Source organism: Sinohyriopsis cumingii, chromosome 11, assembly GCF_028554795.1.
Source record: "Sinohyriopsis cumingii isolate HCF-2022 chromosome 11, ASM2855479v2, whole genome shotgun sequence".
Lineage (NCBI taxonomy): Eukaryota > Metazoa > Mollusca > Bivalvia > Unionida > Unionidae > Sinohyriopsis > Sinohyriopsis cumingii.
The window spans coordinates 110,332,089-110,354,625 of record NC_142971.1 but is presented as its reverse complement, the minus strand read 5'-3'; the positions used below and the strand labels follow the sequence as shown (position 1 = coordinate 110,354,625).

General features: G+C 35.2%; 1 protein-coding gene across 1 annotated transcript in view; it reads left to right on the top strand.

Moving 5' to 3' along the window:
* The window catches only part of LOC149789284 (ribitol-5-phosphate xylosyltransferase 1-like), a 135,697-nt gene that overhangs the window by 101,298 nt on the left and 11,862 nt on the right, over nt 1-22,537 (top strand). The window contains exon 3 of the mRNA XM_089975477.1: nt 15,278-15,377. Within this exon, the coding sequence (XP_089831603.1) occupies nt 15,278-15,377 (100 nt within the window). The remainder of the gene's footprint in view (nt 1-15,277; nt 15,378-22,537) is intronic.

Sequence of the window (22,537 nt, the reverse complement as noted above, 5' to 3'; positions counted from 1 at the left end):
AAAAACTAGATGGCTTAGTTTCCATCTTTTCTGGAGTCTAGAGGTCAGAGGTCACGACTATGGTAGGTCTAAATACTAAGTATTTTTTGCACAGTAACATCAGAAGACTGCAAATCAGTAACCCATGGTCAAAATCATTGAGACCCATTGGTTAGTAATTTCCAGTGTCACTCTGGTTAAAAAAAAAGACAAATAAATATAATTTTGAAATTGTTCACTTTGAAATCTTTTTTTTCTTTAAATCACTATTTTGAGGAATTCCTCCAATTTAAAGAAACCTCAGAATTTCTTAAAAGATGAACATAACTCATTTCATTAAAATGTACTATTTTATGACCAGTTAAATCCTTGCTACCCATTGGATGTTTAGAGAAAATTACATTGTCATTGGAAATCAGGTAGTAAGTATATTTTGATATGAGGACCTTCATTTGGAGATGGTTTGTGTTATGTAGGCTAGAAAGAGTAGTCCCTGCAGATATCCAGACAGTCTCTTATGTCCAATCATTCAAGGTTGTAGCACTCATTTTCTAATTAAAAACTCAGCTCTCAATAAAGCCCATGCTCCCAGATTTTGGTCATTACATCCTGCCTTTAGCCATAAATTCTGATTAACATCAATTTTTGCAAAAGTCCATCTTGATCTGAATTAATTGTTTTTGGTGAAACTGAAAAGGGAATAACAATGCTATTTTGCAACCACCTCAAGCCAATTGAAGATGTCTTCAAGATATGTCATGGTTGCAGGAGACTTACAATCACCTCAAGCCAAGTACAAATATATGGAAGACACCTTCTAGATTTATCATGGTTGTAGGGAACTTGAAACCAGCACAAGACAATTTCATATACAGTGAACATCTCTTCAAGATTTGCCATGGTTGTAGGGGACCCAAAGAAATCTATAAGTCAAGCATACATTGATGACGTGCTGATGAATACATTTCAGGATTGCAGAAAATTGTCTCACTTTCCCAAGATGACAAATTCTTCAATGGTCAGTGGATGCATATATTTGGTGCTACTGGGGAAGTATTGACTTTTTTTCTATAAATTACCTAGGAGTTCCATCTGCCATGTTCAAAAAGCTCTTTATCAAAGAATGATGAGTTATCAATTTGATTGAAAACCTAGAAAATAAGAGTTTTCGATTGAAAACCTAGAAAATAAGAGTTTGATTGAAAACCTAGAAAATAAGAGTTTGATTGAAAACCTAGAAAATAAGAGGAAACCACAATTTATTTATTGAAATATATGATCTATTTATTTCATATGAGTTAGATATGGCCTAGAAATTCTTTTGATCTTAAAATGAATTATTTTGATCAGCACTGTTGTTGAACAGGGCAATTATTAGTTACACAATACAAGTATAAACACCATAATAATTACTAAATTTTGAAAAGAGTTGTTTAGGATGGTGTGCTTTATACTATAAAGAATCCATTTATACAAAAATAAGGCTTAAATATTGTCAACAACTATGAGAAAAGATCAAACAGATAAATGGAAATGTTGAGTTAAATCTTGACCAGTAACCTTCTGTCCAGAGTGTTTTAGTTTATCTCCCTTCCATAGCTTCCCAAAACTACCAATAATGTGTCTGTCATTACTCTGTTAAATATATTTGACTCTATATGATGAATAATTTACTGGTCATTCAAAATCTGCTTGATCTCTTCATACACAACACAACATTAATCATCCAATGAGATGTCATACCAGGAATCATTCAATGAGATGTCATACCAGGAATCATCCAATGAGATGTCATACCAGGAATCATCCAATGAGATGTCATACCAGGAATCATCCAATGAGATGTCATACCAGGAATCATTCAATGAGATGTCATACCAGGAATCATCCAGTGAGATGTCATACCAGGAATCATCCAATGAGATGTCATACCATGAATTGTTTACCTTGTAATAGTTTACATAAGAGCAGTCTGTGACCAGTGGAAGTAAAGAAAACACCTCAGGAAAGCAGACTATAGCCAGATACATGAAGAACTGACAGCCTCACAAAAGTCAGTCATATGCAAAACAGACTTTCAACCAATGATACATGGAAACATTTTGAAGAGAAGATTGAATGGTCAATGGACAAATTCACACCATCCAAGTCTATATCTGGAAACAAGAGGAACAACTCTTGGATAGACAGATCAGTTAAAACCAACACAGAACACAGAACAAATTGTTTGCAAGACAGAAAACAGCAGGAAAGGCCAGAGATAGGAAACTATACCAAGAAGCAAAATCAAGATTCCAATGCTTAGAACAGTAGGCCTACTGGATATTTATTGAAAACCTGATGAAAATTGAAAACAAAACTCTTATCAGGGCTACCATCCTAACAAGCAGAAAAAGTTTTAATCTACATTAAGTCAACGCAGAGAGACAGTAGTTGTGTGCCACACTCAAGGAACACAGGAAATTGCATTCAGAGTCATCTGATAAGGCCAACATACCTTATCAACAATACATGTCTCTCTTCACACAAGAGGACAAGAAATGGCTTCCCAGCCCACATGGAGATCCTTATCTCACTATGCTGGACAACCAAGTTGCCACAGAAGTTGTACACAGCTTATTGTGAATGCTTATACCACAGAAGGCCACCAGTCCAGACATGATTCCAGCAAGGATCCTAAAAAAATCTAACAGATGAGTGTGCACCTCATCAAAATAAAATTTACCAGAAGGCCTATCTACAGATTCAGTCCCTAGTGCGTGAAAAACAGCAACTGTCGCAGTTATCTTCAAAAATGGGGAAATATTAAATTCCTGCAGTATCAACTGGTTTCCCTTACATGTATCAACCTGCAAAATACTTGAACCCTTCAGAGTCGGCAGCATGATGCATCATCTGGTCCACTTCAGCATCCTAACAGACTGCCAACATGGTTTCCATGCTAAAGATGTGAAACGGCTTTTAACTCTTATGATTGAGGTTGTCAGATCCTTAGATCGAGGAAAGTCTATTACTCTAGTAAGACTCTTTTGTAAGATGGATCACAATGGCATCACAGCTAATGCTCCGAAATAGATCAGACATTTTCTGACAGACAGGGTTATCAAAGATAAAGCAACATAGTCACTCAGTATTGTTTGTTAGTAGAACACCTCAATGGTGTGTTTTGTGTCCCATCCTCTTCCTGGCATGAAATACAACACAAAACCATTTGCAGCCAATTGCATAGTCTACTGGGAAATCAGTGCTCATAACGACTGGAATATTCTACAAGACGACTTATACTGACCGTCTTTCTGGAAAACAACTTGAGGCATGTCCTTCCTCCCAGAAAAATGTAGCATCCTTAGAATTTACTGGAAGAAGTCTCTGGTCATGTCCAGCTATACCCTTAAGGGCACAGACTAGCTACTGAATATTTAGCAGAGTATCTTGGGGTGGAATTTTCTAAAGACCTCTCTTGGAAATGAAAATAGACAAGATAGTGAAAAATGGGAACAGCATCCATGGTTTCCTGTGCAATAAGAAAGTCAAAATCTCTACATGTTTTTCATTTGTGCGTTACCTGGCCTTGTGTACTTCTGAAACACATAGACCTCAAAGACAAAGTCCTAATAGACAAGATAGATATGGTTAAGAGGAGGTCTGCTAGATAACACCACAGATATAGAAATGCTTGCAGAATCAGTGCAATGGTGGAACATCTCCAGTGGGAATTACTTGAACCCAGGTGAACCAAGGACCAGCTGACAATATTATCCAAGATATATAAAAAATGCAGTGGACATAACTGCAGGCAAATATCGGACCATACAATCTTGCCAAACCAGGGCAGATCACACCAAGAAGTTCATACTGATGGTAGCAATGACAAACTCTTTCAAGTTCTTCTTCTTTCCGTGTACCTTAGGGATATGGAACAATTTTATTGGCAACAGTTACTGATGCTCCTAACTTGGTATATCACAAACAGGAGCTTTCCTCCATCACCTTCCACAGTCTTCAGCTATAAGTAAAATGTAGTGATTCCTATATTAATGACTGGAAATAGATAAAATTATAAAGACAAATCACCCCTATTAACTTGAACCTACATACCTACCAATCAGCCTGTGCCAATGAATAGTAGGTCTTTTTGTCTATTCTGCACTCCATCTTTCAGCCCACCTTTATGACTCCTGCCAGTCTATAAAAACCACTTTCATTTGATGCCCTGAGTGAACATTATATGCATGCTTGTCTGTGTGTGTGTTTGTATATATATATATATATATATATATATATATATATATATATATATATATATATATATATATATATATATAAATGATTCAGAAATTGTATGTACTTCTTAAATCAATCAATACTTCACATAATTACTTTTTTACTTGGCCATTGACTTTTTCATAGCCTTTGTCACCTCAGCCTCTGTCTCTCCCAAAATCAATCAAAGACAGAGTAAATTATAACCTGGGGCAGCATTTTTTCTGCATAATTCAGTAAAAATGGGAAGATTGGCTTTAAAGGCCAAGTTATGAAACTAAACAAAAAAATTGCTTGGAATCTAAATTTAATTTTCAGAACCTCCTGTTGAAATAATTAGACAAAAGTAATTGAGATACAGCTCTCTCTATTCCTGTATTTTGATATGTCTTAGAGTAAGAGCAGACTTTTTTTGCAGATTTGCTGGAAGCAAGTTCAGAATTGCTTGTAGTATGCCTCCGGTTTGCATGTTAAGTGTGTAGAAAATAAGGCTTTCCAGTATATAATTTGTATATACATGTTAAGTGTGTAGAAAATAAGGCTTTCCAGTTTATAATTTGTATATACATGTGCAATATTGAGATACGAGTACCATATATACTCCCTTATAAGACAAGTCCAACTGCAAACTGCACAGACCCAGATCATCCATTGCAGATCTGGGTCTGTGCTGTTTGATAGGAGTAATCGGTAAACAAACCAGATAGACCCTCATCTAAAGGTGCATTACACTGCGGCAGATCAGGATCTCTGTTGTTTGCAGTTTGACTTGACTTACATGTGAGTATAGACTTTTGGTGAAAATTATTTATGGCCAGTGGATGCTTGATTTTTTTTTTCTTGAGTATGTTTATATAATACTGTCAAGTCCATCTGCAGACTACATTAATCCAGATCTGATGTCACATAATATGCTGGCAGATCTGGATCTATGCAGGTTGTTAACAGTAACCGTAGAGCAAACAGCATAAACCCTGATCTGGTGTCCCATGTGATGGCAAATCAAGGTCTGTGTTGTTTGCAGTTGGACTGGAGTTACATATGAGTATAGATGGTAAGCGAAAACCACAAAACAGGTACACCTTAAATAGAAGTGAATTCACAGTCTAGTTATCTTCCTGCTTAGGGTGTATGATAATTTTTGTCAAGCCCATGTTAGTGGGAAGCAAGACATAGCAGTAACTTTACAGACAGCATCGGGGCCCTGAGTGGCCGAGTGGTCTAAAGCGCTTTCCGTTATGGATCACTGCCATCTCACCTCTGTCTGCATGGGTTCGAGTCTAGGATTCGGCCAATATGGGTATGTGAGAAAGCTTGCCAGTAGCTTCTCGTGGGTCGGTGGTTCTTCCCAGGGTTTTCTCGGGTTCTTCCTCCACCATTAATACTGGCCGCCATGTATAGCCTATTGTGTGCTGAAAAATGGCATTAAACCCCACAACAACACCAACAGACAGCATCTGTAAAAGTAAAGGTAAGATAATGGTGAAGTTTTAAGTTTTGTATATATTTCTTAAACCCCTTGATAGAATCGTATCGTACATGACATGAATCATTATAAAGCTAAGACAACTCATTCTACAGCATAATCACTCAAACAATTTACCCATTCACAGTGATTTTTTTGTTAAGGTTTTGGTTAAAGTTACTTTTATGTCCAAAACCCTTGAAGGCTTTTCTTTATTCTTGAAATAAATCATTAGAAAACACTGACAATTCATTACGTGACATGCATGCATGCACCTCTGACTATGCACAGCTTATGTATGGAAATGAACAGTGTTGTCCAAAACGCATGCTATGGTCTGATCATGTTACAGTGCATAAAGAACAAAGTTAAATATAAGTCATTTCAGAATTGTTTCCTGTATTATTGCATCGGGAGTTTTTGTGGGTGCTTCATGCTGTTATAGGTTGCAATAGATCCTTGGAAAGGTAATCGTTTCCTTGCATTATTGTTTTTATAATGATATCTGGGATATTCATTATAAGATGATTTATTAGAAGATTCATGGGAATTAAAAGTGGCAAAATTACCACAGACTTATAAATATCTTTTAGAGCAGCTAATTTTGTGTCATTGATTGTATTACAGTTGTCAGATTCCAATGCAAGGCAGACAATGTCTGGAATTAGCTTTGTCAAATTCCTGTTAATTGGGTACATGGCGGTGAGATTAGGAGATCTTCATTTTCTATATGGCATAAATACAATTGTTGTGGGAAATTCGAACTTTGTGCCCCTGGAGGGCATAACATTTGCTCTAAGACTGTATGGATTTTCTAACTCTCCCAACCAGGGCAAATTTATTTCAGGTTTTTAATACTTTTTTAATACATCATAATGAACATGTCCTGTGTCCAGTTATGTTTGATGAGTTATCAGACATTTTGATGGGAATTGTGATTTTCTACAAATACATTTTGATTTTGAATAAAAAAAGATGATTTCTTTAGTCAAATGGAAGGTTTGTGAAACAATTGGGTGGGAGTGTGTGTGTAAAAAGAAAAGGAAGTTCCAGGGGCTTGCAGGAACTGGCTAAAAATAACATTACATTGTACCTGCATATATGGTACAGGATTTAAAGTTTTTGTTAAAATCTCCTGTAATCACAATTCCTATAACATGCTTAAGATTAGTACCAGCTTGTTTCCATGAGAGTTCATATGGTGATGCTTGAGTAATAAACAAAACATGTATCAATCACAAAAGGTTACCATTTTCAGTTAACGAAGTAACAAGCACCTGTAAGTGCTACTATCATTGCTACTAAAATAGTATTTACTGTTTCCATGAAGTTTTACAGTATCAACCAGTTGGCATTTTTGAAGTCTCATCCTTCTCTTTTAGACTGGTTCAATAAATATTGTTGGCTTAAAAGCAAGTTTAAAGTGTTTTATGAGGTGAATTAAAGAACAAGTCTGTGATGCAGCAAAAATGGTGACCATTTATCAGTGTAAACCTTGGAGAGAAATGCTGTTTTTGTGGCACTAAACTTGGCATCCATCCATTGTTACTTTGCAAGAAGAAAATTGTAGCCAGTTTGATTGATTTGAATCTTGTTTTCTCAAACATTACCATTTGTCAAAATTATCACAGAAAATGGTGGTATTAGCATACTCTTGTGGCTTTTATATTTTACTTGTGTTGGCACTTTACAGTCAAATTTCCCAATTCAGACCACTCAAAAGTGGTTTGAATTTGCAGATAATCTTATTTCATAGGATAAGTTTCTCATTCACAAACTAAAGAGGAAAGATTAAGTTTCTGTTAAGGAGCATATGTTCAAACCATTGCAGATTAAGTCATAGATATATAGAGGGACACTGGGTGGCTGAGTGGTCTTAGGCAGATTAAGTTGTAGATATATAGAGGACACTGGGTGGCTGAGTGGTCTAAGGCACTTACTTTTACAAATCACTGACATATCTCAGTCAAAATGGGTATTTGAGAAAGCCTGCCTGTAGGTTCCCTTGAGTCAGTGGTTCTTCGTGGACTTTTCATGGGTTCCTTCTCAACCTAATATTCTGACCGCCATGTATAGCCTATAATGTGCTGAAAAATGGTATTGAACCCATAACCAGCCAACCAACAGATATACAGAGCAGATTTACAGATTCAAATGGCCTTGAAAGGACCATACAGCTCCCTAATATGACCTCTGTAACCAGCAGTGTACATGATAATTCTTTATTACATACCTCTGTATAACACTCATCTACCTGCAAATTGCCATGATGATGTTTTGCTGTTTCATATTTTTATCAATATATTAACAAAATGACAAGTAGAAAAGAAAAGAAAAAGTACATTATAATCTGTTAGTTCATTATCTGAAGACATATTTGGTTTTATTTGTAGTTATGCATACATTGTAAAATAGCATATATGGTAGTGATTTTGTCCAATGATGGATTGGAAGCTTCTCTTGGACTTGATTTCTCAGCAGAGAGGCAAGGAATCCAATTTATCCCAAAATACAAAGAGATTGATTTTCTTGTTTTTCACATTTTATCAAGCCAGAAGATAGGGAAAATATGGGAGCATTAATGAAAGCACTGAACTGTAATATTGGAATTGTCCTTTTCTTGTTATTGAAACACACGTAAATATCAGGGGAAAAATAGACAATGAATGTTCAGATGGGAACTGTATCTAGCTCCTTAAGTGAACCATTCAATCATGACTCGCTATGTAAACAGGTATTCGCATATGCCAATCATACGTCGATAAATTATGATCCAAAGCCATGTCGATGTGGTTTTGAACTGGTCATGCTTCAGTGGAATTTGTCATACACAATGACTCTACAGGCCTCTTGTTAGGATACTGAAAATAATGTTAATCTCAAACCAGGAACAGTCCTGGGTTCAAACCCTGGCTGAGTCATACAAAAGACTTCTAAAAATGGTACTAACAGCTGCCTTACTAGGCGCTCAGCATTAAGAGGTTAGTGTTAGGACTGGTCGGCCTGGTGTTAGGATAATGTGACATGGTGGGACATGATGCTACATGTCTGCAGCATGATGCCTCAGTGCTTGACATCACTGTAAACTGCCACACTGCAAACATCGTAGCAACTTGACTGGAAAATTTTTAAAGCTACACTACAAATCTAAATCACACACACACACAAACACACACACACACACACACACACACACATATATAAGTTTCTTGGTTGCTTTTATAACCATGCATCCCATTTCATAATGGGCTAGTAAAATTATTTGTATCATGAAATTCGTTATAAGGCAGTATATTCTGTGGCCCACTTGGACAGCAGTACATTGAGGTTTAGTGTGGTAATGTACTGCATTACAAGCCAGTCTCGCTCTAAGACAGTATACTATATGGCCCCACATTTTGATAGCATTATAATGAGTGAGCATTGTATCATCATGTACTGCATTATAAGTTGGTCTCACTATAGAACAGTATATTCTATGTGACACCTGCCACAGAGACCATTATAATGAGGGAGTACTGTCATGTACTGCATTACAAGGCAGTCTCACTATAAGACAGTATAATACTCAGTGGCTCCTAATTGACAGCAATGTAATGGGGACTACTGTCTCAACTACTGAATAGCATTATAATGATGGAGTACTGTCTCATGTACTTCATTATTAAGTGGTCTCACTATAAGACAGTATACTCTATGGCCCCACATTCACAGCATTAAAATGAGTAAGTATTGTGTCATCATGTATTTCATTATAAGTTGGTCTCACTATAAGACTATAATCTATGTGACTCCCATGGACACCATTATACTGAGGGAGTACTGTGTCGTGTACTGTATTACAAGGCAGTCTCACTATAAGACAGCTTAATATGGCTCCCATTGACAACATTATAATGGGGGAGTACTTATCATATAGTACATTACAAGGAAGTCTCACTATATATTAGACAGTATAGTACTCTGGCATCCCATTGACAGCATTATAATGGGGAGTACTTATCATGTAGTACATTACAAGGAAGTCTCACTATATGTTAGACAGTATAGTACTCTGGCATCCCATTGACAGCATTATAATGGGGAGTATTTATCATGTATTACATTACAAGGAAGTCTCACTATATATTAAACAGTATAGTACTCTATGGCATCCCATTGACAACATTATAATGGGGGATTACTGTATGAATCTTCTTGCTTGCCAGATATATCTGTATAATTTTCTTGATTATTACTTTTGGAATGAGAATTATTATTTATTTTTTACAGCATTGAAAATAAAGAAGTTTATATAACATTTAGTATCGATAGTTTTCCAAATCTCTATTTACTTTTGTTTAATGAGAAGACTTGTAGTTAGTGGTACAAAAAAATAATTCTTATTGGTTCAAATGTTTGGGATTTTTCATTCAACTGAAGCAGGATAAACTGGGCAATAAAATATTAATATATTTCCTAAACTTGAAAATGTTAATTTACATCAAAAAAGTTTCCTGTTCTTTTTCTTTCCTAAGTACAAGGTTGAGAGATCAGTTGTAAAAAAAAACATTAGAATCACCTAAAGAGTACCTTTATAATTGAAAGGAATTTTAAAACACTCTCTTTTTTCATGAAAATATTACTTTTTTATTTATACCTTTTAATATGGCAACAAAAAACTCAGTCATTACATTCATTCAAAGAAAAACTTGAAATTGCATCTGAATAAATGGGAGAAAGGAAAAAGAACTTCTGTACTAGTATCGTCAAAGAAAATGAAAACACTGATAACAGCAATTTATGAATCCAGTATCTGATCAGAGCCCATAAAAGCATGACAAGCAGTGAACTTCATTAGCTCAATAATCATCTTGTCTTGATCAATATCATAGAAAAGCTTATCAGATAAAGTTCCATATATTGGCCTTATACACCCATGTTTCTGTTATCCAAGGATTAGTATCCTGTGCTGGCTATTATTATATGATATGAGATAATTAGGACCAGTTATTAGACTGTGTTGAATATGTTGTCTGCTGTTTGAAGTATTGATTGGGGTATGTTCAGCATGTTAGCTATATTTGCCAGAATTTTTTTAACCAAAAATAATAGAGTATGAAGTACCAGTTACTGGCAGACATGTTATGTTGTTAAAATGCTGAAGAGACTGTATTCACAAAATGACATTAGAATACTAAATGAATTTGTCAGGAAATGCTGTCATTAGTTTTGGTTGTGATGGGGGAGAGGTATTCATCAAAAGCAAGGAAACTTGGGAATCGCGTTGATCATGTCATCATGGGCATAATGCCTCAGCTCAAATGGACTTTATCATTTTCACATCTGGCTTTAGTTCACAGCATGAGCATCATGAGTTATGAGTTTCACATCTGGCATTAGTTCACAGCATGGGCAAAATCAGTTTTACACCCCTACAGCCCTAAGATCACAATATGGGCATCATCACACATGGGCATCATCAGTTTTACATCAGGCCTATAGCCCTAAGATCACAGTGTGGGCATCATTACAGCATGGGCATCATCAGTTTTACATCAGGCCTATAGCCCTAAGATCACAATATGGGCATCAGCACATATGGGCATCATCAGTTTTACACCAGGCCTATAGCCCTAAGATCACAGTATGGGCAACATTACAGCATGGGCATCATCAGCTTTACACCAGGCCTATAGCCCTAAGATCACAATATGGGCAACATTACAGCATGGGCATCATCAGCTTTACACCAGGCCTATAGCCCTAAGATCACAATATGGGCAACATTACAGCATGGGCATCATCAGCTTTACACCAGGCCTATAGCCCTAAGATCACAATATGGGCATCATTACAGCGTGGGCATCATCAGCTTTACACCAGGCCTATAGACCTAAGATCACAATATGGGCATCATTACAGCATGGGCATCATCAGCTTTACACCAGGCCTAAGTTCATGACATGGACATTATAATTATTCCTCAGTTCACAACAAACATTGTTTTATTCATTTTTTAAAATATAATGTTGTCATAAGGTACATTGCTTTTGTTTGTGAAGTGCCACACTCATATTTACTAGACAATACATTTGACTTTATGTGTGTTTAGCATAAGTTAAACTTTGCCAAAAACTTAATTGCTCAAAGTTTTATGTGGTGCTTGCAAAACAATTCACATACTACATTGTTGAAACAGGGACCGGATTTTGCTTTCAAAATTGTCTACAAGTGACTCCTACTTACAGAAAGAGAGGGCTGTTATTATTGAGAGTTTCACAGCAGATGATTAATCCAGAGTGCCACACGCCTGTCTTAATGTCACATGCTTATTAAGTTTTCATGGATTGGAAATAAATATGATTTGTCTGCATATTGAATATTGGATACCAGAATGAATTTGCCATCGATGCTAGCCAGTATATTTGTGTCCAATATTAGAAATTACCTCCTGTAACACTTTATTGATTGATTTACAAGATTTACAAGTTGATTAATACAAATACATAAACAAGTCTGTGAATGAAGCTGTGTAACATGTTATGGTGGTATCCAAGAGAGCAAGAATAAAGAAATGCCAGGGAATTTGAATATAATGGCATAGTATGTTAATCAGCAATAACTTACACTATTCCTTCAATTTATTTTTTAATAACCGTCTTTATTTTCCAAAGAAGTAAATATTTTGCATTTCCTATGGAGAGTTTAAAATAGACCTAATGTAGATCTACAGTTGTACCTCCAAAAACATACACAGAAACTAGTTTGTAAAAGACACCCAAGAGACTTTAAAGTTTTTTTCTCTTATGGATAGCTGTTCTTTCTTTGGAGTCACAGCTTTTAAAAGAAATGAAAAAAAAGGGGTTTCCTAGTTGGTTTCCTTAAAGAGTGTCCTTTTTATACAGATGTCTTTATACAAGACATGTTTCTTTGTCCAATGGTGTCAATAGAGGAAGAAAATTTTAAGCAAATAAATATTCTGTAAATTTTAGTTACACTATCTATATTTGCAAAAGATAAAACAGAAAGATTAGCAACAGATTCACTTTAATAACCCCCAAAAAGAATTATAACAATTATGTTTAATGCAGATTTGAAAATTTAATTTGTTTTCCTAAGTTACTTTTTATCAGACTTTTAATTTTAAAATGGATTTATCCAGATTTCAAGTTGAAACTTCGTTTAAAATCTGGGATTCACCAGACTATTGAGATAATTTCATATTTAGGTCATCTTGTCACAGGATTGACTATCATCCATCATCTGTCTGTCTGGTTGCACAAGTTTGTTAGAACTACTTCTCCTAAACTACCTGAAAGTTTGTCATGAAAACCTTATATAAACATTCATCCCATGGTCTAGTTGGTCATAAATAAAATGGTGCAGTGTGCAAATCCAATATGGCTGCACATCAGCCATCTTGAAAATCTTCATGTTGCCATTCCTTCTGAATGGATGGTCATATCAGCATGAGGATTTTGCTTAAAACTGTAATGTCTGCTTGGTCCTGAGTGCAAATGCTGCTGATCTTAACATCTAATATGGTTGCCACAACAGCCATCTTGAAAATCACATTATGGCTACTTCTTGAGAATGGATGGTCATATTAATGTGGAATTTTCCATAAAAGACTTCAAATCTTGTTACAGCAACTCCTCATAAATAAAAAAATTATATTGACATAGGGTTTTCTCCAAAAGACTTCTTATGATGTCTGCTTGTGCTGTTGTATTAAAAATCATAATTAAACTAAACAGCATAAACCCAGATCTGCTAGCTTATTTTGCGAGAGTAGACCTATATTGAGTTTATTCACAGTTGAGTGTATATTAAACAAAAGCAAATATGATACCTTGATTATTGTTTGATGTCATGTCAGCATGAAAGGTTATATTCAAAGCAATTGGAGTATAGTGCCTTGACAGGAAAATTACACTGCCAGACCCAGAGTGATACAGGCAGGATCCAAACCCACATCAGTCTGGGTATAAGTCTGGTAAGCTAACCATTGAGCCACCATAGGTCCTGTGTCATAGTGGATTGTTCTCTATTAATTAATATCTCTTGCCTTTGGCATTGAAACTGGAAAGCCAGGAATTCACTTTTCCCAAAACATTGAGCCCATTTGAAGTAAACCATTGACCCAGTTTCGAAAATGGAGAATCTTGAACCAGAAATTATTTAAATCCAGAAAGAGGAATCATGAATCCCAAGACTGCTGGAACTGGCTTTGTGTTTATTGTGCACACTCAGAACCAGAAGGGTTCGAGTTCAGATTCTTGCCATACTATGTCATGTGTCTTGGTACAGTATAGCCTTTCATGTTTTGATGTGCTGTTATAAAAGGCTTATAGGCAGTTCTAAGGACATATTACTAAAATTTCAAAAAGAGCAGCTAGAGTTATTCTTGATACTGATTTAGATACACCATCAACAAATCTTTTTAAAATCCTAAACTTTAAAGTGGCTTCCATTTCAGCCGAGAACATAATTTCAGAAGGGTTTACTGGTCTATAAATCCTTACATGGTTTGGCTCTTGATTATCTTAAATGTAACTTTAAATTTGTTCAAAATGTACATATGTATGAACTAAGACCATCTCAAACAACAAAATATATTTACCTAAACCAAATTCAGAGTTTTATAAGAAGAGTTTTGCTTTTTCTGTATGCAAACTATGGAATTCCATACCACCTTATATAAAGTCAGCTGACACATCCAAGCTTTTAAAAAGCTTTTTGGTCAACATGTACAGAAAGTCATTTGTGTGATTTTGTCTAATTCAGAACTACTACTTTTTACAGCACTGTTATCAGGTACTCACATATAATGTATTACACAGGTTTGCTGCTACTATGTGTATGAATCCTGTTATGTACTCATCCTTGAAGCCTTGTACATATTTTATCGTAGCAGTAGATCAATTGTTGATTTTTTAACAGAATTTGTTGCCTAAAGACAACTCATCTTGTAAAAATTGAGCATTATATTAGCAATAAATTTTATAGTATTTTCACACAAATGCTGAATATTAGCAATAAATCTTATAGCATTTTCGCACTAATGCTAAATGTAAACAACAAATCTTGCAGTATTTTCATAATAATGCTAAATATTATCTTCCATGAAAGTTTGTGATTGATTGCTTGAGAGTTTTGCCCATTTATCAAACAACATGGCACAGAAGGTAATCAATATGTTACAATAAATGGAGTCAAAACTCAGACATGACGGAGACTGTGTGAATGTTCATATGAAATAATGAATATCAAGCCTCATGATTTGTTTTATTTTTGCTTTGTAAATTTACAAGAATAATTGTGAACTTCCAAATCTTTACAGAGCTTCAACATCAATTAAAATATGGTGTAGAGTCAAACATGCTGTGTCAAACCCCGTGAATTTTATGAACTTTTCCGCACAGTTTCCTCTGTTTCTGTGAATCATGGGTATTAAGTTATCATGCCCACCAAACTTGCAACAGGAATAGACTTATAAGTAACTATATACAGGACATCTTTCTGATGTCAATCTTAAGACTTCTAGATGTTTAATGTAATTTTTTTCCAAATATTTTATACTTTCAGGCCTGTATCTATGGGAACATATTTTGGAGGGACCCTTAGAGAAGAAACTTGGTGGTGTTTGGAGTTATGGCACCAAGACAGCCAGTAACATTACTTTTAGGTACTGAAGTGATAATAATAATAACCTCTGTGATAACATATTCTGATATATCTTTTCATATTGTTCCCTGTTTTTGTGTTCCCACATGTCTTGCAGCTTGGGCATCTTGATTTGGTCATGTCTAAGAAAATGCCCCTGGGAGAAGCATATTTGGAAGAATGCACAAAAACCACTCGATGTAAAGAAAATAACATTTTCCCTGTATGTGTGTGTGGGGGGGGGGGGGAGGGCTCTATTTATACCTCACTAATGAAAGTTGCAGGGTGTTCTAATTGTTTGCCTTTGTCCAAGTTGGTGTGCATCTGTGTTGGTTTCCAATTCAGTATCCACGTTCTACCTAACAATTTTAAATTTAGCATTTTTTCCTGTTAGCCCCTATGGAAAACCTTTTAATTTTGTCAGTCAGGTAGCTCCATGGGCAAGGTCATGGCTGTTTTTCAGATGATAAATTGAGTTCTAGTAAACACAATTCAATAAAATTTGTTCTGCGTAGGTCCGGGGGAAAAACATTATTAATTTGATGGTAAGTAATTTCAGTGTCAAGGCCAAGCCACTGTCACTAAGCCTAGATATGGTCATTTTGTTTCATTTCCACACAATAACTTTAGCATTGCACAAAACCTTGATATGTGTTCCTCACTGCATAAGAAAGATATATCAGGACAGGAGGGGGTGGGTTTACCTTAAAGGTCAAGGTTCCTATTACTAAACATAAATCTGGCATTTGCATTTTATTCAGTAAATCAATAAATATTGTACCAGTATCCAGAATGGGTGACAGCTGACCATGGAATACTATTATATAATATCATAATTAAAGTAAAATAACCCTGCGTTTTTGCAATATAGTTAGCAGATTCAACACGTACAGAAATAATCAGCTACTGTCATTGCCTCTCACATTATATAATGGTCATATCCTCTCGTACTCTTTTATGAAATTTGGAATAATTATCTAAGTAGAATCTAACTATAGATGAAATTTGGAATAATTATCTAAGTAGAATCTAACTATAGATGAAATTTGGAATAATTATCTAAGTAGAATCTAACTATAGATGAAATTTGGAATAATTATCTAAGTAGAATCTAACTATAGCTGAAATTTGGAATAATTATCTAAGTAGAATCTAACTATAGCTGAAATTTGGAATAATTATCTAAGTAGAATCTAACTATAGATGAAATTTGGAATAATTATCTAAGTAGAATCTAACTATAGATGAAATTTGGAATAATTATCTAAGTAGAATCTAACTATAGATGAAATTTGGAATAATTATCTAAGTGGAATCTAACTATAGCTGAAATTTGGAATAATTATCTAAGTAGAATCTAACTATAGCTGAAATTTGGAATAATTATCTAAGTAGAATCTAACTATAGATGAAATTTGGAATAATTATCTAAGTAGAATCTAACTATAGATGAAATTTGGAATAATTATCTAAGTAGAATCTAACTATAGCTGAAATTTGGAATAATTATCTAAGTAGAATCTAACTATAGATGAAATTTGGAATAATTATCAAAGTAGAATCTAACTATAGCTGAAATTTGGAATAATTATCTAAGTAGAATCTAACTATAGCTGAAATTTGGAATAATTATCTAAGTAGAATCTAACTATAGATGTCACTCTTAGAAAGCAAATAAAGTCGAGAAAAAAGTTAAAATTGTGTTGAAAGCATTGAACATCTCAAGCCTCATGCTATTGTTGTGCAAATATCATGCATTAATATGAATATGATAATGAGGGCAATGGGGTGACCTGTTGACCCTGAGTACACAAATTCTATGAAGGAGAAAACAGAAACATAAAATAATTTGATATTGTTCCTGTATTATGGCATTTAATCAATGGATGTCAAATGAAAATAACAAGTAATTAATATCTTTTATATGGATAACTTTTAAATTTCATCAGTTCTGATTTGGAAAAAAATTCTATGGCAGGCAAATTTGGTACAATACAACACTGAGTTCAGTTCTAATTAATTATGTAATGGCTTTGAAGGTTTCAAAAACATGACTTTCTTGGAAATGTATATTTCCTATCGTGGAAATAAAGAAGTGTTGCGTATATTAGTGTAATGATATAATACATGGAAATTTTCTTATGGAATGGAGTGTGAACTGACAAATTAAACACTCTGATTGGTAAGTGCCAGAGTTGCAATCTGATTATTTTTTATTCAACTGAAGCACAGTGGGAGTATTTTACAAAGTTTGAAGAAACCAGTTTGACATTTCTGGTTGTTGCTGTTTTTGTGGGGTTTTGTAGCCAGTGATGCGTACAGTCTGTATGTCTGGAACAGTGCTTTATGTTATAGTAAGTTCCACACACAGCATTGTGAATTTTATCCTATTTGTAGCTGAGTCATCGATATTAAATGTAGATAAAAGTACTGAATTTGTTTCACACAAAGTATTGAAAAGGAATTATGGAAGATGATGACTGATTAGATGTGAAGGAATCTAAACATAGGGAATTTATAAACTTATTTAAAATGAATTAGTTACTCGCCAGGTGTCATAGTTTTTTGAGGAATTATTATGTTCACAGTAGTGATTTATTCTTCTTGATTTATTCTTCATGACACAAAAACCTGATTTAATAAGTATTGTTAACATTTCTGCATGGGATATATATTATATGTATCAAATCCACTGCCAAAAAAATTAGACCATGATTAGCTTTTCATAATGTGTCAGCAGCATGGGGTCTGTCTTGTTTGTTTTACTGATTACTCCTAATGAACTAAAGAGACCCCAATCTGCAACCGAATTATACAATGGCAGATCTGGGTTGGTGCAAAAATTGTTACCATATGAGCAGGAATATCAGAGAAAAGCTGCAAATCAGTGAAACAGAATTTTTGCAAAAAGTATTGAAAAAATCTGATGGCCTGTTTATAAAAAAATGAGTGTTTTAACATTCATTATGGAAATCTTTAGTACATTTTTATAATGGAGGGTCAGGATTAATTACATCATGGTTCGGATCTGCTGGCACATTGTTAGACTGTTTTGTATGCATCTCTCTGAAGGGTTCAATTTTTGATAATTTTAGTTTATGTTCTAATGAATAGATATGATACCAGGCAAATGCTTTCAAGATGTGGATGGTTGTTTTTTTCTTCTGGCTTTCTTGGACAAAAGTTGACAAGATTTATGATGCAGTTTCATCAGTCAGTAAAACACATTAAGAAGTGCAGTTCTTCAAATTTCTGTAAGATCCCTAATAAGACTTATAAACAGTCCTCATCGCAATCAGGTAACAGTTTGCGCTTACTTTACTCCAGACTTCAAAAGAGACTGACAGGTGGTATGAATATCAAAATGAAATCTTGCTAATTGGGGTGAAGTGTTTCATGTCATAGAGTCAGGAAGCACATTCAGATTTTGTGTTATCCCTTTGTGTAATTTGTATTTGTACATATTTGTCTTGGGAAACATGAAAAGCATCTACCTGGTCTTCAACAATAATAACAAACTACCTGGGTACCAGCAATAACAACAAAAACAAAAACATCAATAAAGGTAGATTAATTAACTTCTATGTAATTGATGCAGAAATTTAATTTAGTTACAGGAATGAAACCACTATAGCAGATACAAAATATAGAAACTGTTTTCAGCTGCAGGCTGTTTTCAGTTGTTTTCATTTTGAAAAAAGGAGAAAAAAAATCATCAAATTTATGACCATACCATACATGTGACAAAACAAGAATTTCAAGACAGTAGATTTACAAATTTTGATCAGTAGATTGATTCTAAACCATTCTTTAAATTATTTGTCAGCATAAGCTTTACATTCTGTAAGGGGACAGAAAAAAGTCCAGATGAATCAGTTAATATTTTGTGAAGAATGCCCTATTGGTATCAGCATTAGAATGTTGTAATGACACAACAACGATATAGGGACGTGTAGCAGTTTTTAGATTGATTCATCAACAGACGGCAGTGGGGGGTGATGCGGGAGGGAGTTTCCCACTCATGTTGGTTGTGGAGGGGTCTTAGGTCCTCCCCCAGAAATTTAAAAAGAAATTAGTGCAGGAAATGGAGCATTTTAGAGCATTCTGAGCTTATTCAAATTAAAACATAATCAGTTCTTTTTCTTTATTTCATTTAATAGATAATGGCAATGATTTACAAATTTAATTAAAACAATATATTTATATTAGCACATTTGCACTTCACTTCTGATTCAAAACGTACCAAAAAGTGACTTGTGTATTTCCTTAGATTTCACAAACTCAATTGCGATAGCACATATGTCCATGCTGTCTGCAGCCCGTCTGTGAAGACATATTGTCATTAAGGTGTCAAAGCATTCCAGTGTGTAGATATGTTGGGGTTTTTTTGTAACACAGAAAATGACCTTACACTTGTGGCATTTGTAGCTGTCATTACTAAGATTAACTTCAGCACAGTCACAATATTGAGAAGATTTGGCAAGAGGCTGGTTTCATCTCTTGTATCACTTCAACAATGTTCTGCACAGCAGTTCTATTCACATCCTCAACTTCACTTTTGACGAGTACTTTCAACGACTGTAGCTGTGTTGTAAGGTTGATCTTATCAATGGCATCCTTGTAGAAGGCAATGACATAGTCCATATCGTCATGGAACATTGCATTGTTGGTAAAATGTTTCAGAAGCATGCCGTAGAGATGCCAGTGAGACTGATACCCTGGCAGGACAAATCTGTCTTAAACACAACTAACAGTCCCATCACTCACCTCAAAGTATTTCTGCCAGTACAGACCTTTCTCTATTGTGGGGTATTTATTAAGCATGTCTCCAGTCTCAAAACAGTTTGGCATCTTTCAGCATCATGGCAAGGTATTCTCACTGACATCCAAGATATCAGGTTTCCTGGCAACAGTGTCCAAGAACTCATAGTAAGCATGATTATTTTTCATGATATTCAGTATCTCAACAGTGCAAGCTTATTTCCTGTTTAGTGGTACCAGAAAAATAGTATATTTTAAGCATAGATATTTTTACCTTGCCAGATAATGGCAACCTCTGCCACCTAAGGTCTGACACCCATGTGCAGAGAAGTTCCAACTTCAGTTTTCTTGTTGCTGGGTTTGTAAGGTTGCTGACTGCTCTCCATCACTCAATGTTATGCTCACCACTCTGCCAAAGATTGGCCAATTGCATCATGATTTTTTTTCTTTTAATACATTACCTACAATAACTCATAAACATACCTCCTTTGGCCTTGACCTCTCAAAATTCCAATAATTTAGGTAATGATTTAACAGTGTTAGCTGTTCTTTATGCAGATTTTATCCTATTGATTTACTAAACATCAGCTCAGCAGTTGTTGTACTGGTGGAACATTTCCTGTCCCCTGTAGACTGATTCTGGCTGGTTTCTCTAATTTGTCAACAGAACAAGTTAAAATGTTTGGGTTTTTAAATAGTTTTTTCTTTGTTTTAATTTTCAAAAGTGGTAGATTTCAGGTATAAAATGATATGTGTGGTAGACCCTTTTATAACGGTATTTTTGGCTTGCTGCCAGTAGAATGACGTATGCATTACAGCCAGGGTCCCAAAGACATGGGCCACATGCCACATACACCCGTGAAGTTACTTCTCGTGGCCCACACTGACACCCAGATTTAGTAAAATAATTGATAATGCAAATTTGTTTTCATAGCCAGCCAGTTTTTATAAAAATTTGATTGTTACATCATTTACTTCTTGTTTCCAACATTTCAACTGGCTACCTTTCATATGAGCCACTTTGGGTGTATGAAGAGGTTTTAGTGATGTGGCCCTTAGGCCAATGTACCAGTCCTCATGCAGCCCCAATGGTGATTTAAGTTTGAGACCCCAGCATTGCAATAACTAGTCTATACTGGTGTGACTCACGCTTGACTGGCTATTATTATATAAATAGGTGTATTACTGAAGCAAAATACGGACATTTTATTTCATATTGATCCAATCAGCCACTGAAGGTACATGGAATAAACTAAGAATATTTCTGTTTTTTCCTGCTACTGTGAAAAGACTATCTTGTCTCTACCTCACAACCAAAACAAGGACAGCAGTGAACTACTAGTCTACAATGTAGTCAAATAAGATGCACAAAATATGCCTTTAACATTGATACATATTCTGGACCCCAGGGTCAAGGCACTTGGCTTTGCAGATCACTAACATCTCACCTCTGTCCACCTGGGGTCGAGTCTCAGGCTCGGACAGTTTGGGCAGGTGAGAAAGCTTGCCAGTTGCTTTCCCGGGGCCAGTGGTTGTTCCAAGGTTTTCCAGGTTCTTCCTTCACTAGATGTACTGTTGACCATGTGTAGCATGTCATGTGCTGACAAATGGCATTAAACCCATAACATAAACAATTATACAAATGAATATTTGCACATAAGGTCAAAGTATTTATAAAAGATTTCAATAAACAAAAAGATGCTTTTTATTTTTGACCCGACTGATTGCAATAGAGGCATCCTAAAAAGTTTTTTAAGTAAGATTGCAACCAAAAAGTGCATGTGTGATTTGGATTTTTAATGAAGCTTTAAAAAAAATCAGTCGTATTGCCACGATGTCTGCAGTGTGACAGTTTATAGTGATGTTGAGTACTTGGGCATCATGTCGCAGACATGTAGCATGATGTCCCACCCAGTCACAACCCAGTCACATTATCCTGACACCAGGCCAACCAATCCTAACACTAACCTCTTAATGCTGAGTGCCAAGTGAGACAGCTGTTACTATCATTTTTGTAAATCTTTGGTATGATTCTACCGGGGATCGAACCCACAACCTCCCGCATCCAAGGCAGTCGCTCTAATTACTAGGCCACCAGAGCGGTCGCAACCAGAAAGAAAACTTTTTGAAGTCAAATGAAATTTGTTGTAATGTGTGTGTGTGTGTGTGTGTGTGTGTGTGTGTGCAGATACTTGATAACATCTTAGACTGCATTTTGTTTTTAAAAATTAGCACATTTACAACAAAATGAATTTTGACATTTTTTGTGTGAAAACCTCTTCGTTGTGTTTGAGTCAATGTCACTTGATTCCAACAAATTATGAAAACCTTTTTAATAGAGAAACTACTTACAGTCAACAAATCAATTTGTGCATGCTTGTTTGTTTTCATATATAAATGACCAAATCAGATTTTCATGCC